Raw genomic sequence first — 18,986 nt, 5'->3', positions numbered from 1 at the left:
TCCGGGCTGACACATATCTCCAGCAGGAGACAGAGGTGTTGACCACATGGTGGAGCCATAATGGCGGAGCTCCAGTTCAAAACATATCTCACACAGGAGACAGTGGTTTCCACCACGAGGCTTACCACGAGGCTTGGAAGCTAGGGGTTTTTATAGAAAAGGGGTGGGGCTAGGGGAGGAATTGGCGCCGTTTCACATGATTGGTTCATTTAAACATCAACAGACTGTCAGAAGGGCGGGAGATAGGGAGGCACTAGGTCAGTCAGGACATGTAATGATGAGCCTGCCTGGCATGTCCTGGCCTGTTCTGCTATGTTCTCAGCCCCAGGTTTTAAAGCTCACAAGCAACTCTTTGGGCTATTTGACATAAATTACATGAATCACATGTCTCAAGTTTTATTTCCTTTCATTAACACCAGAGAGTGGCTCTGGACTGGAGGCATCAGGTCAGATGTCCTTTCAGAGTATCTGAATCCATGAGTTGACTCCTGTGGAAAACATAGTAGGGCTAATCATTGGGCTAATGTCAAAGGCTGGGGGTTGGGGGAGGGGGCAGAGGGAATGCTTGGGGCTGGGTTCACTCACCCCCTTTTTGCTCAACCCAGAGGTCCTGTTGGATTCCCGTGGGTACCAGCTGTGGGTTATGTCAGCTGGTTGTGCCCCGTGTTGAGCACCAGCTGTGGCTCTGCATCCGCTGCTTCCCCCTCTAAGGGTGTCCAGATGCTGCTGCACACCAGGCTGAAAGGAGGAGGTGGAGTCTGGAAAGGGTGGGGTTCTGTAGGAGTCCAGTCAAGTGAGTGCTGGGGGCGGGGAGGGGGAGAAGGCCTCTGCAAGAATCTTAAGTGTTAACAGCTCCCTAAAGGAGGATGAAGGTCTCCTCCCACAGTCTTCAGCTAAGCAGCTCTTAGATGGTCTTAGATGATCTTAGCTTGTGCGCATACCTTTTTATTCAGGGTAGACTTGCACCCATACACTTTTGAGGGGTGAGTCAGGGGTCTATATGAACCTTAGAGAGTGGGAAGGAGTTTTCAGGGTAAATGAAAATCTCTGGTTAGAGTTTATAAGTTCTGAGAACACCTCATTTGCATGGAGAGGCATTCCAGGAATCCTAAATACTTGCTCGGCGGCTTGTCCGCAGGAAAGGAGGAAGTTGAAGTTGTAGGTTGGCCAAGGACTACCTGACCTTCCCCAGGTGTGTCTCCCCAGACAAGATCCGAGAAGGGCAGACCCTGCTGGTGAAGGGAGTCCTCCGTTTTGTGCAGAGCTCAGAGAAGCTATCCTGTCATGGTAGGTGTCGACCTTAATTATCAGGGTTTCTCCACAGACAGGGGCCTCCTACCTGTGCTGAACCTCCTCCCACCCCCCACCCCCGACCGCCGACCCGCCGAAAATCTGCCAGGAACAACTTCACCAAGGAATGTGGATTTGGCTTTATACAACTTGGTTTGAGAATAGATTGGAATTTACTAGCTCGTGCTCACCCCACACAGAGCCCACCAAAGTGAATGGTAGCCTGGAGACCAGGTACAGGTGGATCGAGCTCAAGACGAAGTAGGGAGAAGTAGAACACAGGAGACACCTGGGAGACCAGATCACCGTGGAAGGCCTGCTCATGCGTGCGTGGACTTTTGATTTCAACTTCTCACCTAACACCAGGGGAGATGCTGAAATCAAGGCATTGTACAAATGGAGCCCTTGGGGCAGCGTGTTCCATTTGGGCTTTGAGCCCTAGCCCATTAGGTAAATGAAACTCAGAGTGACTCAGAGCAACTTCGCCATTGGCTACAAGATGGGCAAAATCCAGCTTCACACTAAAGTGAACGACAGGAGCAATTTGGTGGCTGCTTCCAGAAACTGAGTAAGTTGAAAAGCGCTGTCTATGTTGCCTCGACAGCAGGCTACAGTGACATTTGCTTAGGAATAGCTGCCCAGTATCAGGTGGACTTTGAGTCTTAATTTACCGCCAAAGTAAACAACACCAGCCGGATCCATTTATGGTACACTCGGGCCCTAAAGCCGGGCACCAATATGATGCTGTCAGTCTCCTGGACGGCAACATCAATGGTGGTGTCTACAAGCTTGACCCAGGACTGGAACTTCAAGCTAAATGAAAACTGTACAATCGTTAATTTTAAACTATTTTTGTCAAATAGCTACCTTCAGAGTTTTGTGTACCTGTTAATGTTGTATGCAAACATTGCTGAATGCCACATTAGATCCAGGTTAAGAATGACTCAACTTTAAGATGTTACCATTTCAGAGGTATGGAAGAAGACCTTTTTCAGAAGGGTCCTTTCAGCAGTTGGCTTGGGGAGGGGCCCTTCATCGCTGAATTTCTCTTTTTAATCTAGAAACTTGTGGAAGCTGGCAACGTGTAGGTTCTTTGTAAATCTGCGAGTCCACAGATGAAATTGTAATTTCCTGGACACCCAACCTTTGTGTCCCACCCTAATTGCTAAAAAGAATGCACACACCATCTGGAATGGACCTTTTAAGGCAAATCTTCACGTCCTCTTCCCACATTAGCCTATCAGTACCTGTTTTCTTGCCAAAAATAGTCTGAGAGTGTGATTAGTTAGGGGTGAGCGTGACGGGGCCATATCATTCAGGACTTAGTTCTTCCTTGTGTTGTGGTGTTTTGTTATTTTAATTAATTAATTAATAGGCAGGGTTTCTCTGTATAACAACCCTAGTTGTCCTGGAACTTGCTTTGTGGGGCAGGCTAGCCTTGAACTCCCAGAGATCCTCCTCTCTCTGCCTCCGGAGTGCTGGCATCAAAGGTGTGCACCACCACATCTGGCAGTTTGGTTTCTTTTCTTTCCTTTCCTCATTGCACCACAGCATTATGCAGGGTCTGGAATCCACAGCCCCAAGCTGGGCAGGTGACTCTAATCACACCATAACACTAGGGATCTAAACTGACTTCTGTTACGGTCTCACATTCCTTTTTTTTTTTTTTTTAATAGCAATTTAATAGAAATATCTTAGAGTCTTTCATTTCGTGTGGAGTTAGATCCTTCCTTCAAATGCTGTAATTAACAACACTTAAAATAAAACAAGTAAAATGTTGGGGGGGTGGGGTGAGGAGCTGAGGCTTCTGGAACTGAGCGGAGGGTGCCTCGCTGACTCACAGGGTAGGGCGAGCAGTTTGGCTGGGTTGGGTTTGAGGCACATGAAAGATAGTCTGTTCGTTCTTGCCTATATTTAGATTTTTTTTTTAACCTTGAAATAAATGTCACAGTCTTTTTGATTTGACCTATCCCTTGATGTCTTGAGAGTTGTTCATTCTTTAAATAGGTTTGTCTGTGCAGTCTCCTGTAGGTAGACCGCCCTGGCTAGATCTTGTTGCTAAGAAAACACTGCTGTATTTTCAAGACTGAGAAACTAAATGTTAAACTAGGTTTAGCAGCCCTTGCCTATAATAACAGCACTCAGGAGACCAGGAGGGTCAGGAACCTGAGACAGCCTGGGCTACATAGATGGAGTTTTAGGGAAGACTGTGTTTCAAAAGAGGAAAGAAATTAAATGTTTCTAGTGCTTGAGAGGCAGGGGAGTGTAGTTGGCTGATGGCAGAGTATATGCTTATTATGTAGATGGTTTGAACTCAGTTCTTAGCATCACAAAAGAAAGAAAAATGTTATTTTCTTAATATCAAGTTAGGTAGTAAAATGTACACTATCTTTTTTTTGTTTTTTTTTTTTTTGTTTTTTTTGTTTTTTTTTTTTTGGCTTTTCAAGACAGGGTTTCTCTGTGTAGTCCTGGCTGTCCTGGAACTCACTTTGTAGACCAGGCTGGCCTCGAACTCAGAAATCTGCCTGCCTCTGCGTCCCAAGTGCTGGGATTAAAGGCGTGAGCCACCACGCCCAGCAAATGTACACTATCTTATGAAAGTTATAAAAATATATTTTAAAGAAAGTAAACATTTCTTTATTTACATTCAGTCACACACACACTGCTACTTAGAAATTAAATACTTTATAATCATTTATTGTCATTTCCTCCCAGCTTAATCAAAATCAATCTTTTGTTTGTCATTTGAATAATTTGATCAAAGTCTTATTGCTAATCCTGGGCAAAGTTAGAGTTGAAGCTCCACGTTCACAGGTCTGACCTATTTGACTTTATCTTTGTAAACTACCTCTGCAGTCATAATTAATAATAATGAAAAGCAATTGCTGAGTATGGTAGTGTGTGCCTGTAATCTTAGTGCTTTAGAGGGTCGGGCAGGAAGATCACACGTTCAAGGCCAGCCTGGACTTTTCACAAAACTAAACTAAACTATACATGCTCATGAACTTTCATAGTGGGTTAACCCTGCATTGCTTTTTAGCATCAGGGCTCCATGACAGAACCCAATGCCCCCCCCCCCCGCCCCCCATGACAGAACCCAGTGGCTCCCATCCTTGTTGTGACTCTGCCATAGGGTTCCCCCTCAGGTCATTAGTTCACAGGCACTTAAAGACATTTTGATGAGTTATTTTATATATAAGTGGGGCCTGGAGAGATGGCTCAGCAGTTAAGAGCATCGACTGCTCTTCCAGAGGACCTGAGTTCAATTCCCAGCAACCACATGGTGGCTCACAACCACCCATAATGAGATCTGATGTCCTCTTCTGGTGTATCTGAAGACAGCTGCAGTGTACTTATTTATAATAATAAATAAATCTTTGGGCTGGAGTGAGTAGAGGTCCTAAATTCAATTCCCAGAAATCACATGAAGACTCACAACCATCTGTATAGCTACAGTGTACTCATATACATTAAATAAATAAATAAATAAATAAATAAATAAATAAATGTTTAAAAAATAAAACATGTCGGGCAGTGGTGGTGCACGCTTGTAATACCAGCACTTGGGAGGCAGAGGCAGGTGGATTTCTGAGTTTCAGGCCAGCCTGGTCTACAGAGTGAGTTCCAGGACAGCCAGGATTGCACAGAGAAACCCTGTCTGGAAAAAACAAAGCAAACAAACAAACAACCATAAGTGGATATATTTTCATATACCTATATACATGTAGTGGCTTCTTTTCTGCAATTCTATAACCACTTTCCAGTGCCAACCACCTCCCATGCCCTCTCTCCCTCTTTCCTCCATCCCTTCCTTCCTCTCTAGGCAGCCCTGGGTGTCCTGGAACTCTCGAGGGCAGTTTTTCTCAATGCTGCTACTTTTTAATACAGTCCCTCATGTTGAGGTGACTTCCAACCATAAAATTATTTTTGTTGCTATTTCATAACTGTAACTTTGCTGCTGTTATGAATACTAATGTAAATACCTGATAAGCGGGATATCTGATATGGGACCCCTGTAGAAGAATCATTCAAACTCAAAAGAAAGGGGTCACAACCACAGGTTGAGAACCTCATCTGTAGGTGGACAAGGCTGGCCCTCAAACTCAGAGGTTCTGTTTCCATCTCCTCGGTGCTGGGATTGAAGCTGTGCACACCTGGCACTCATCTGTGTTCCTTAAAGAAAAAGTGTTGCGAGTGTGTGTGTGTGTGTGTGTGTATTTTGATTTTGTTTTTGTTTTGATACAGGGTTTCTCTGGGTAGCCTGAACTCAATCTGTATACCAGGCTGGCCTTGAACTCAGAAATTCGCCTGCCTCTGCCTCCCAAGTGTTGGGGTTAAAGGCGTGTGCCACCACTGCCCAGCCTTTTCTCAGTGTTTATGACTTTTCCACAAACTGCTTTATTTCTGAACTAAAGGGGTCACTGTGAAGCTAACAACAGCTCCTCACCACACCACATCTGTTTTTGGCTTGGATGTTGGCTCTAAACCCTTCGGTGATTGCTGGCGATGAAGGAAGGTTAAGTTCTTTGGAGCTTGTGTACAATTCTGGCTTAAATCTTGCTTTGAGATCTGATTGGGCACATGATGAACTATGGAGAGAGAGTGGGGGGTGGAAGGAGATCAGGGGAAAGAGGCAGAAATACTAACTGTCCTCCGCCTAAGGAGACTGATACAGTCGGTGCAGGCGGAAGCCCTTAGGTGACAGTACTGGAGACCGAGTTGGCGTAGCAAGCCGGGTAGGGTGACAGTGCATCTTGATCCTACCAAGTGGCTCCCTGCTGGGAATTGGCTCTGAAGAGAGATGGGGCCAGGGGAGGCAAGCAGCACATGGTCTTTTACCTGGCCAGATTGTGGTCCGCTCGCTAATTGTCCCAGTGGGAGTAATACACAGCAGGGTAAGGTGTGGTTTAGTCCAGCAACATTTTAAGCCATTGTAAAATTCTCCTATTTATTTACTTATTTATTTCAGTACTGGGGATGAACCTAGGACTGATAGGCAAGTGTTCTTCCACTGAACAAAAGCCTCAGCCAATTATTTATTTATTTTTAAAAATTATTTTTATTTTTATGTGTATGAGTGTTTTACCTACCCAAATGTGGAGGCCAGGAAATAGTACTGGACCCCCTGGAACTGGAGTTATAGACAGTTGTGAGCTGCCTTATGGGTTCTGGGAATGAAACCCCTGATTCTCTGGAAGAATAGCAGCCAGTGCTCTTACCTGTTGAGTCATCTCTTTATGCCCCCCCCCACCCCCCTGATTTTTATTTTGATAGATCGTCCTTACTCAGTTTCCCAGGCTGCCCTTGAACTCACTCTGTAGTCCGGGTAGACTTTAAATTTTTTGCTTCAGGCTTCCCGGGAGCTGGATTAGAGGCCTACACTCCCAGGCCTGGTTAACAGTGTAAATTTTAATCATGAAATGTTTAGGAAGAAAAACAGAACAACTTAGGTGACTTTTGTATTTTGTTTGGCTTGCTTGCAAGATAAGAATGGAACCCAGGAACTCACAGGCTTGACAAACAAGTAGCCACTGTGCTATAATCAGCCCCTTGAGTTATATTTTATTCTACTTGAGGCTTCAACTTTTTAAAAGCGAGAATACTGGGATAATTGAAGATTAACTTTTCAGGAAGCCCTGCAAATCATCTGGGGGCTAAGAGAGCATTTGATGTATCATCACCAGGAAGTATAGATCAATTAAACAGGATTTATGGTGTTCCCATTCTCAGTTAACAAGGTGGGTATATGGATCAGCCTACATCATAATTCTTGCCTCAATAATAATTTTGGACCAATGATCAATCTTTTATTTTCCTCTGCAAATGTTCACAAGTCATCTATTTAACTAGGCCCACTCTCTGCTGACCTTTGCCCAGGGAAGGTATTAATATCGTATATCTTTAGCATTGATCATGCCTTGTTTTTTTATTCTCCTCATAGTCTCCTGATCTGCTCATGTTTTTCTTCTTTCTTTCCTTTAGACAAGGTCCCACTGTGTGACAGGAAAGCTTACTAATGAGCCCCAGTCTGCACTTGAACTTACCACACTCCTACTGCAGCCTACGGAATGCTGGGATTGCAAGCCCCTGGCCCTGGCTTTGTCTGCTTTTTGTTGACTGAGTTGACTTAGGCGTTTACTCCACAGCAGAAGTGTGGAGATTGGGGACAATAAGTGGAAGGCCCCTAAGATGGAGCTCAGCTTGTCAGACTTGGCAGCCATCACTTTGGCCTGCTGAACCATCTCACCAGCCACTTCATCCTTGAGCCTGTCTTTTCATTTAAAGAACTGATTTTAAAGCAATGAGCAGTTTCTTTAAAACCCACTTTGGGGTGTGTGTGTGTGTGTGTGTGTGTGTGTGTGTATGTGTGTGTGTGTTTTCTCATTTAGATTTAGAAAAATATTAGGATGGAAAGGGAAGTCTCTCCCTGGGGCTCTTTCTTGGCAGGGCCTCGTATATGAGATGATCCAATAGGAAAGCTACTCTTTCCTTATCCTGGAAAATTGCCAACCCCTCTCTCCTTCCCCGATACAATTTGTCTTTACACTTTTTAATTGATCTTTATTTTGTGTACAAATGTGTGAGTGCCCACATCCTCAGTGGGAGTGTGGGTACATCCCATGGTAATATGTGTTCCACAGAGACATCTTGTGGGACTCAGTGCTAGCCTTTCACGGTGTGACCACCGTGTGGTCAGGCTTGGCAGCTAATGTCTTAACTCACTAAGTCATCTCACTGGCCCTAAAATTTGTGAGGTTTTCTTGGGTCCCATCTCTACTGCATCTTATAAGAAAGCAAAGTTGGGGGTGAGGAGATGGCACAGTGGTTAACAGTGCCTGGTGCTCTCTCCCAGGGGACTGGAATTGGTTCCCAGCACCCACATTCAGTGATTCTCAGCCACCTATTCCATCTCCAGGGGATTAGATGTTCTCTCTTCTGGCCTCCACGGGCACCCTTGCACCCACACCATACACATACATACGTATAAAAAGATTGTTGTAAAAAAGAAGAGGGAAAATTTGCTATTTTGGTCAAATATGTAGTAAATATTTCATTCCTAGAAAACGTACTTTAGCATATCAGGAGCTTCATTGTTTTAATCTGACAAGGACAGAGACTGTATTAGGTACTATAGAAGAAAAAAAAATCAAGTTTTGCCAGACTTGGTTTTACCTTCACAATTTGGAAAATGAAACCAAACATCATACGCACTTATAATGCAAACATGTTCCCTCTTTTATGTATTACAACTTTTTCATAATAAAACCCCAAATCTTCAATAAGGAAGATTGTAAACAGGAGGAAAGTAGGACAAGATGAAGAATTAAGCACCTAAACATGGTAATTAATATTCTTATGAGAAATCTCATTTAGCTCCTTTTCTCTCTCTCTCTCTCTTTCTCTCTCTCTCTCTCTCTCTCTCTCTCTCTCTCTCTCTCTGTGTGTGTGTGTGTGTGTGTGCTGCTGGGAATCAAACCCAGGGCGTTGTACATGTTACACAAGCATTCTACCCCTGTGTAACACCCCACGTTCCATACTTGTCATTTTAACAAGCATGATTGCTTGTTAAAAAATTAATTTCTTTAGTTTTTACAAGTTAAAATCATGTAATATGTGTAATGTGTATAAGTGTGTGTGTACTTCCGTGCAGGTATGTGCACATGGGTGTCCGCATGGAGGCCAGAAGCACAGCATTTTCTCTTCTACCACTGTCCGCCTCATTCCTTTGAGACAGGGTCTCTCAGTGAACACGGTGCTCACATTTTCTTTTTCCTGCTAGGCTGGCAGCCAGCAAGGTTCAGGATTCTTCTGTCTCTTTTCTACCCTAGTCTCAAGGTTACAGGTCTGTATGGGGCCATACTCAGTTTTGTATGGGCTTGGAGATCTGAACTCTGGTTCTCACGCTTGTGCAACAACAAGCACTCTTAACCAATGTTAATGTTAACCAATGTCCCCAGCCCTGATTGCACAGTTTAAAATAACTTAGTGTTGTATTTTTAATCATCTGCATGGCTGAAAGATATCTTTCCAGAACAACCTGCCGGTGCATCTCTATCAGATGGAATGATGTCTCTCTTTATCAGAGCCAGGAGTTATCACCAGGGGAATTCCACTGTCTTCCTTCCCAAGTGAGGACAAACTGGTTCTTCAAGTCTACAGTACTCTCTGTTGTGTCTGGCTTTTTTGCAGGCCAGACAGGCTACTGTAAATCCCAGGCCACTCTCGTTCTTTTATATTCACTCCAATCTCAGTATGTCTGCCTGTCAACTTGTACTACCTGGTGTTTGCCACCGGTGCACAGGTGGAAGGAAGACTCCCAGATTGTTTTCCTTCTCAGACTTTGAGCTGAAATTTCTCCATGGGTCTATAATGTTTTTCCTCCTCTTCTTCCCCTCCCTCTCCCCCTCCTTCCCCCCCTCCTCCTCTTTTTTTAAAATTTTTACTTTGTGTGTGTTTTGACTGCATGTATATATGTACACTCATGTATGTATGATACCCCAGGGGACAGAAGAAGGTGTTGCCTTGGAATTGGTCTTGCAGCTGGGTTGTGAGCCACCACAAGGTGCTCTTTACCCATCTCTCCAACCCCTGCAATGTTCTTTCTCTCTCTCTCTTTTTTTTTTCTCTTTTTGGTTTTTCAAGACAGGGTTTCTCTGTATAGCACTATAGCACTGGCTGTCCCAGAACTCACTCTGTAGACCTGGCTGGCCTCTATCTCAGAAATCCACCTGCTTCTGCTTCCCAAGTGCTGGGATTAAAGGCGTGTGTCACCGCCTCCTGGCTTGCAATGTTCTTCTTAATGGAGCGTCCATTCCTAGAATGTTTTCAGATTCCGAGAGGTTGATACCAAATAAGGGGTGGGAGGCACTCTTCCAATGCTTAGATGCAACAAACACTGTTACTGTGATGGTCCCTCCCCATACTCATCAATGACTACCACAGGTCTCAAAACATGTTCTGGGGCACCCATCTCCCTCAAAAAGGCTTGTTCTTGGAGAATAGTAACTGAGTTCCATGTGAGAACTCTAATTGTCCACTCTTGTTCTCATTCTGAGATGACCTTGGGAGAGCCAAAGGGATCTAACATAGCTAACAAATACCAGAATAATGAAATGCCTCTTTACTCCCTTTCAAGGGGCAGTGAAGAAAGCTGGAATTCTTGTTTAGGCACAAGTCCCTTCCACAAGGTCACCAAGATTGCAGTAGCTATCTTTCCTGTGTGCCCATAGAAGAAAACACACATATCTTCTTTCTTTTATCTTAACTGCTCCCACCCATCATCCTCTTCCCATATTTTTGTTCGCCCTTTTTCTTGTCACATTTTGTGCCCCATGTATCCTTTGCTTGATAGTTAACCTCTCCCAGGTCAGTAGTTGTTAGGAAAAGTATTGCTCCTGGGAGCAAGACCAAGTTCTCAGCACAAAAGAAATTTATTTGCCCCAGAGGGACAGAAGGCAAGGAATAAGAGACAAAGTCAGGGATAGAGGACAAGGGCGAAGGGGAAGGGAACAAGGGAGAAAGGAGGAGAGGTATTTGTCTCAGAGGACAAAGGGCTGCCTCTGGACAGAGAGGAGACATGTGGCCTATAGCAAAATGCCATTTTATAAAGATGAAATGGGAAACTCAGTGTTAGGATAAGGTGCTTAATTTTAACTGGACATGCTAATTAGATGAGCCAAAGGGAGGTTTTGATTGCTAGACTTCAATACTTTGATAGCTGGACTTTTGAGGTCAGCCTCAGGAGGAGGAAGTGGCCAAGTAAGGAACTAGACCTTTGTGGCTAGCTTTAGGAATCTAATGGCTTCAAGCAAGGCAGAGGGGATGGGAGAGAAAGGCAAAGCCTGCCATGCTCCTATGCTCCAACTGGCCCTTCAGCAGTGGTCTCTTCCCATCATGGACAGTCTGCCTGATGGTCAAGCTGAGGAGGGAGACTCCAAGGTAGAGCCATTGTTCAGGGGCTTCGGTTAAGGGTTCGTTTATACATTCCGGTTGTGCAGATGGCTTTCACTGACCCTTGAAACATCGGGGCATAGACAACCTGGTATTCACCCGATCCCCGCAGAAACCCCTGGCCTTCTTCAGAGTTTTTCCATGGGTGGGTATTTGTCTTAATAGATCCTCTTTATTTGGCCATGTCGTTCAGGCACTAGGTGAGCCAGTCTATAAGGGGTCTTCTCTGGATCTAGTGGGCAGCATGTGGGTACTGCCTGATCAGCGTGTGGTGATTGAATGAAGTGGCCCCCACAGGCTTGTGTATTTAATGCTTGGTCCCTAGTTGATGGAAAGATTAAATCCTTCCTTTTGGGAAGGATTAAGAGCTAATGGCCGCCGGGCGGTGGTGGCGCACACCTTTAATCCCAGCGTTTGGGAGGCAGAGGCAGGCGATTTCTGGGTTCGAGGCCAGCCTGGTCTACAAAGTGAATTCCAGGACAGCCAGGGCTATACAGAGAAACCCTGTCTCCTGTCTCGAAAAACCAAAAAAAAAAAAAAAAAAAAAAAAGAGCTAATGGCCTTGTTGAATGGACTTTGTGGTTTTAAAAGCCCAGGCCCCCTCCTTCTCTTTCTTCTCTTCTCTTCTCTTCTCTTCTCTTCTCTTCTCTTCTCTTCTCTTCTCTTCTCTTCTCTTCTCTTCTCTTCTCCTCTCTCTCTCTCTCTGCCTCTAACTTGTAGATTACATGTAAGTTCTCAGCTGCTGTGCTTCCTGCCACGATGATCATGGGTTCACCCTCTGGCACCATAAGCTCAAATAAACCGTTCCTTTTATAAGTTGCCTCGGCCCTGGTATCTTCTCTGAGCACTAGAAAAGTACCCAGGCCAGCTGTGAAGAGCTGATCTTTGAATTCTTTTCTTTTTATGTTTGCTCTCTATTTGTTACTTTTCACTTTGCCTGGGCTATGTTTGCACATGGCCACCGGGTTGCAAGGCGTGTGTGCGGGCGTAAGGCCAGAAAGAATCTCTGGAGAATCTCAGGCTCTTCCAGAGAATCTGTGAGCTACATTGAGCCTGGGGTTTTATATTTTCACCGAGATGGGAATCAAAGTAGATGACTCAGTTTTCTCACCGCTGAGACACAATATCTGACAGTAACAAGGAAGAGAAGTATTTATTTTGGCTTGCAGTTTCCCAGGGTTCAGTTCATTATGGCCAGAAAAGTGTAGACAGAAGGCTCTAGGCTGTGTGTACACACATGCATTGGACGCTTTTCACATCTCAGCAGATCAGGAAGCAGAAAATGGGACAGGAGTCAGGCTTAGCCGTATCCCTTAAATACCTGCTACCACTAGCCGTGTCTGTGATCTAGTCCCCAGGCTTTTTAAAAGATTTATTTTTTTTAAATTTATGTGTATGTGTGTGTCTGCTGCATTTGTTCAGGTTTCTGCAGAGGCCAGAAGAGGGCGTCAGATCTCCTGGAGCTGGAGTTACAGGCAGGCAGCCGTGATCTGCCTGATGAGGATGCTGAGACGTGAACCCAGGTCCCAGTAAGAGCAGCGAGTACCCTTAACCACTGAGCCGCCTCTCTAGCCCCAGACCTTGAATTCTAAAGGTTTTATAATCCCCCCAAACAGCATCAGCAACTGGAAACTGCTATATTTAAACACAGTAATTGCTGAGGGACATCTCATTCTCAAACTGATATCAGGCAGACAGAGCCAAGGAAACAGCCAAGGAAAACCACACACACACACACACACACACACACACACACACACCTGAGATTTGTAGTTCATCTTCTGAGTTCTAGTAATAATCCCCAGCCACTAACATCACGGTTGATTGTAACAGAGAGCAGAGATTCATATCATCTGTCATAGGGCCTGAAACTGGGGAGGTGATGAATAAATATTTGTTAAATGATTATTTGTGTCCATGGTGGAGCAGTACTTAACGTTTTTCAGGTGACCAATGTCTTTCCACTGATGTGAAAGAACCTATGTGCACATTCTCCATATAAATGAGGTAGACTGTGCGACCGTAACCTCATGGCGCTCGCTTGAAAACATTAATTTGCTCTCTCCATTTTTGCTCCGTTACTCTCGCTGATTAGGTGATACCATGGCGACAAGCTCTGGCTTACACTACCCAGTTTTGATGACAAGCTGTGTTCTTTTCTAGCTGTATAGGAATGTATTAGCCACTTTCTTCGGTTTTCCCACTTATAAGATAAGGATGATAAGTCCACCCACCACACGGAGTTACTGATGGTGGTGAAATGAACTCTCCCATGAAAGGCTTAGTATATGGACATCATGCACACTAGATCTTCTGCCTCCTGCCAAGTGTTTATTCTAGCACCCTAGTTCCAGGACTATGGTGAATAGTTTCTTTCTTTTTCCTGACTTAACTCTAGTTTACCAGGTTTTCCTTCCCTATAACCTGGGTGTTGTGGCTCATCTACTAGCTGGAAGATAGCCTGGGCTAGATGAGATCATGTTTAAAACAAACAAAACCAACAAGAACCCACAAAAAAACCCCAAAAAAACAAAAAAAAAAAAACAAAAAACAAAACAAGAACACGAGGGGCTGGTGAGATGGCTTAGTGGGTAGGAGCACTGACTGCTCTTCCGGAGATCCTGAGTTCAAGTCCCAGCAACCACATGGTGGCTCACAACCACCCGTAGTGGGATCTGACACCCTCTTCTGGTATGTCTGAGGACAGCAACAGTGTACTTATGTGTAATAATAAATAAATCTTAAAAAAAGAACATGAAGATCCTCTGTTGATATGCATGAATGGGAGAAAGAAAATCAATCAATCAACCAAGACACTGTTTGGTTCTGGCTTCTTCATGGACTCCTTCATTTGGAAGACCTACTTCCTTCATTTTGAGGTTGGTAACTGGAAAGTCTTACGAGTCCCTGTTCTTTTGTACAAATTCCTTTCTCAGTCAGGCTGAACAGCTCTGTACTTTCTACAGTTTTTGTAGTAAGGCTGTGAAGGAAATAGAGGACGAATGTGGGACAGAGAGAAAAGGAGGAAGCAAGAATGTCAGAGTCCGGTTGTGGCACACGCCTTTAATCCCAGCACTTGGGAAGCAGAGGCAGGTGGATCTTATGAGTTTGAGGCCAGTCTGGTCTACAGAGTGAGTTCCAGGACATACAGGGCTACATAGAGAAACCCTGTCTCAATACACCAAAACCAAAAACTAAAACCAAACCAAACAAACAAACAAAAGATAACATCTATATGTTATTTTACAACTTGAAGGAAATTTTTTTCTGTACCCAGTTTCAAACCCATGAATGCCAATCACACTGTCCAGCTGAATCTTTACCTTCACCCCAACAACACAATTTTTATTTTTATCTTATTTTACATTCATGAGTGTTTAGCCTGCATGTGTGTTTGTGTACCGTGCATGCCTGATACCAGAAGAGGTCACTGGGACCCTTGGAACTGGAGTTACTGACAGTTGTAAGCCACTCTGTGGTTGCTGGGAATGAAACCTGGACCTGGGTCCTCTGGAAGAACAGTCAATTCTCTTAACCACGGAGTCATCTCTCCAGCCCTTTTTTTTTTTTTTTTTTTTTTTTTTTTTTGGTTTTTTGAGGCAGGGTTTCTCTGTGTAGCCCTGGCTCTCCTGGAATTCACTCTGTAGACCAGGCTGGCCTGGAACTCAGAAATCTGCCTGCCTCTGCCTCCCAAGTGCTGGGATTAAAGGTGTACACCACCACCGCCTGGCTCTCCAGCCCTTCTAAGAACAAGTTTTAAAGAATTAATCCGTGTGCCCTCTTTAGAATTTTGTATAATGCTCTGAATTTGAGGGAACACGTATATGAAATACACATTGAACATGTCATGGCCTGAAGGTCAAGATGATATTTAAATGGATTGGAAAAGCTATCTATTGCTGGTTACTAAATTCCTAGAGTATTTAATAGGATTCTAGGATTTGGAAAACAGGATATTTTAGTATTCATAAGCAGTGTCTGTCTTGTTTAGGGTTATTATTGCTGTGATGAAACACCATGACCAAAAGTAAGAGGAAAGGGTTTATTTTGCCTATATTTCTCAGAGTAGTTCATCACCATTGGAAGACAGGACAGGAACTCAAACAGGACAGGAACCTTGAGGAAGGGGCAGGTACAGAAGCCATGGAGAGGTGCTGCCTATTGGCTTGTTTCTGATGGCTTGCTCAGCCTGCTTTCTTATAGAACCTCGTCTATGGATGACAGCACATACAACGGGTACTCCCCAGCTTATAACTAATTAAGAAACAGCTTTACAGCTCTGCCTCCAGCCTGATCTCTTGGAAGCAGTTTCTCCTCTCAGAGGCTTTCTCCTCTCAGGCGACTTTTGTTTGCGTTACAAGTTGACAAAACTATCCAGCACAGGCAGCGATTACCAATTTTAGAGCTAACCATCACAAAGCGTCTAGGTACAAAGTTGCTTTCTTTGAGTTTTCAGACTGTGATCCTTGGGACAGCATGCTGGCTGGGTGGGAGGGAGCATTTGGTCAGCAGACGGAAATGGATGGCCCTTTCCCAGCTGAGCACTAGCAAAAGCAGCTGGAGGGCTCCTCCGCAGAGAGGCAGCAAACCCGCAGGCCCCAGGTCCTCCCTCTCACACAGCTCCTTGTGAGACATTTACTGGCAAACATCTGGAGCAGATCTGCTGTCCTTATTGGAAAAGAGCATGTTTGTGTCAAATACAGTTTCAAAGAGGGTTCTGCAGCGCCAGGGAGGTTTGAACCATAGGCTTTAGATGGCTATTTTCTTTCTTTCCTCGTAAAATGCCAGGAGCAGAGAGAGAACTTGAAGAGCAGTAACTCTTTTGCTCCATCCCTTCGTCTTGTCGTAAGAGGCTTTACTAATTTTTACTACTTACAGTTTATGTTGAATATCTGAAAGTATTAATGTTTTGGTTCTTTTTCAGTCATGGTGTTGGAAAACTATATTGATTAGTTTTGCTCATTAGTTCTCTATCTATCATCTATCTGTCTGTCTGTCTATCTATCTATCTATCTATCTATCTATCCGTCTGTCTGTCTATCTATCTGTTTAATTTGAGACAGGATCTCATTATGTAGCTCTAGTTGTCCTGGAACTCTCAATACAGACCAGGCTGGCCTCAAACTCACAGAGATCTGCCTGCCTCCGTCTCCCAAGTATTAGGATCAAAGCTGTGCACCCTGGTGCTCATTAGCGGTGGTCTCCTGAAGTCTTTTTCTTCGCCAGCTTGATCTAGTGGCTCCCTGAGATTGCACTTTGGGAACTGTCTCTCATAAAGCAGCAGCAGCAGCAGAAACGTCAACAGTCATTCTTCTTAGAGCTCTACTTCTTCCTGGGCATTGCTAGGTTAGAGTTTTGGCTTCTGGCTGCCTATTTTATACTTTGCTTCCCTATTTCAGGAGGCTAGGTAGCCAAAACAAGGCTGGAGGAAGACAGTATTTTAGGGATAAATCTATAAACTACGTGCTTTGGGCACAGCTGTCTGGTTTTGGCTTTTTTGGGATTCAAGACTGGGTAACTTAAATGATGAACATTTTGGGACTGGTGAGATGGCTCAGTGGGCAAGAGCACTGACTGCTCTTCCAAAGGTCCTGAGTTTAAATCCCAGCAACCACATGGTGGCTCACAACCTTAGCTGTAAAGGGATCTGACACCCTCTTCTGGTCTATCTGAAGACAGCTACACTTATGTATAATAATAAATAAGTCTTTGGGCCAGAATGAAAGGGGCAACTGGAGCCACTGGGGCCTACCAGAGCGAGTAGGGTTGACAGGAGCGAGCAGAAGTCCTAAATACAATTCCCAACAACCACACGAAGGCTCACAACCATCTGTAAAGTTACAGTGTGTACTCATATACATTAAAAAAAAAGGTGAACATTTCTTTCTCATGGTTCTGGAAGGGTTTGATTCCGTAGTGAAGGATTTCTTTCAATCTTTCAGCCATCCATCCTCCCACTGGGGTCTCTTGTGGTAACCAGGAAGCGAGAGAGCGCATTCTGTTGTGGTGGCGTTTCTTCTTAAAACAGCATGGGCCCTATATTGAGGTCCCCACCCCAGTGTCCTCATCTAAGCACAGTTATCTTTCTCAAATGACAAGTCATAAATAATTTAAAAATCTAACTGGACTTAAAACAGTTTCTTCAACAGTTATAAATACATGCAATACAAAATGTTATATTGCGTTATGTTTATATTTATCTCATGCACAGGAACCGCACTCATGTGGGACCACAGAACAACTTGCAGAAATCAGCTCTTTCCTTTGCCCTGTGAGGTTGTGGGATCAAACCCAGGTTGCTGGCTATGGGGGTTTGGCAGGGCAATGTCCCCACAGGCTCGGGCATTTGAATGCTTGGTTCCAGCTGGTGGTGCTGTTCTGGGGAGGTTTAAGAGGTGTGGCCTTGCTGGAGGAAGTCACTGAGGGTGGGCTTTGAGAGTTTACAGTCTCACCCCACTTCTCCTTTGCTTCCTGCTTACAGTTAGAAGTGTGGTCTGCCGGGCGTGGTGGCGCACGCCTTTAATCCCAGCACTTAGGGGAGGCAGAGGCAGGCGGATTTCTGAGTTCGAGGCCAGCCTGGTCTACAAAGTGAGTTGCAGGACAGCCAGGGCTACACAGAGAAACCCTGTCTCGAAAAACCAAAAAAAAAAAAAAAAAAAAAAAAAAGTGTGGTCTTTTAGCTTCATGTACCTACAGCCTTGCCTGCTTTTGTTGCCATGCCAACCCACCACCATGGATTCTCATCTTTCTGGAACAACCATAGCCAAAAACCTATTTTTCTGTAGGTTCCTTTGGTTAAAATTGCTTTCTCCCATCAAGAGAAAAGTAACTGATGGGTAGCTTTGGCTGTCACTGTGGTTATCACCGAGCCGGCTCACGGGACCCCAGTGGGCTTTATTAAATGCTTCACGTGTAATTAAAGAGCGCCACCCCTAAATGTTTTGAAAAGGGAGTCTCCATGCTAGCGTGAGGCCTGCGGTGCTGGGGCACTTGCCAGCGTGTGTAAGGCTCTGGATCTGATTGCCCAGAACTACAAAAAGGAACAAGGAAAGAAAAGAAAGGAGAGGTATTCTGTTGGGCACCGCAGAAGTTGGTTTTTCTAAGTTGGAACGGAAAATGGACATATTAAAGAATGCAATTAGTGATTGCCAAGTTCCTTGCCTCCAAGGTTATAAAGCGGAGGTGACTCTATTATGCTGAAGGCTCAGGTTTGTTTTTTTTTAAACTTTATTTTAAATGTTTATTCATGTGTACACATGTATCCGCCATGTGTGTGCAGGTGCCCACATAGGCTGGAAGAAGGGGTTGGATCTTGTGAAGCCCGAATGATAGGCATCTGTGAGCTCTTTTTTTAAAAAAGATTTTATTTATTATTATACATAAGTATGCTGTATGTCTTCAGACACGCCAGAAGAGGGTGTCAGATTTTGTTATGGGTGGTTGTGAGCCACCATGTGGTTGCTGGGATTTGAACTCAGGACCTTCAGAAGAGCAGTCGGTGTTCCTACCCGCTGAGCTATCTTGCCAGCCCCATCTGTGAGCTCTTGAATTATGAGCTTGCATCTGAACCCTCATCCTCTGGAAGAGCAACAAGTGTTCTTTACTGCTGAGCTGTGTCTCCAGCCCCTGCCTCTCAGTCTTGCTTTTAAGACTCTGTTTGGAGTCTTGCCTGATTAAATGTTTCAATTTGATATGTAGTACTTAGCGTAACTCACTCCATTCTGCTTTGGTTAGGACATAGTACA

At 44.5% G+C, this 18,986-nt stretch overlaps 1 protein-coding gene and 1 long non-coding RNA gene across 4 annotated transcripts in view; one reads left to right on the top strand and one right to left on the bottom strand.

The window, feature by feature from the left end:
* Nucleotides 1-367: 367 nt before the first annotated feature.
* Gm39858 lies at nucleotides 368-728 on the bottom strand. Of its 2 annotated transcripts, none has more exons than XR_866472.1 (2): nucleotides 586-728; nucleotides 368-508 (listed from the first exon to the last, which is right to left on the bottom strand). It is a non-coding gene; the product is annotated as a predicted gene, 39858 (long non-coding RNA). The 2 variants fall into 2 exon arrangements; XR_866473.1 differs by having other exon boundaries at nucleotides 368-488.
* Nucleotides 729-825: 97 nt separating this feature from the next.
* Gm50595 (predicted gene, 50595) overlaps nucleotides 826-18,986 on the top strand; it is a 181,944-nt gene continuing 163,783 nt past the window's right edge. For both annotated transcript variants that reach the window (XM_017319380.1, XM_017319378.1), the window contains exon 1: nucleotides 826-1,287. In XM_017319380.1, coding sequence (XP_017174869.1) covers nucleotides 1,285-1,287 — 3 coding nt within the window. In that variant the 5' untranslated portion in view covers nucleotides 826-1,284. The remainder of the gene's footprint in view (nucleotides 1,288-18,986) is intronic.

This window comes from Mus musculus, chromosome 2 (genome assembly GCF_000001635.26).
Source record: "Mus musculus strain C57BL/6J chromosome 2, GRCm38.p6 C57BL/6J".
In the NCBI taxonomy this organism is placed as follows: Eukaryota; Metazoa; Chordata; class Mammalia; order Rodentia; family Muridae; genus Mus; species Mus musculus.
This window is presented reverse-complemented; position numbering and strand designations above follow the sequence as displayed.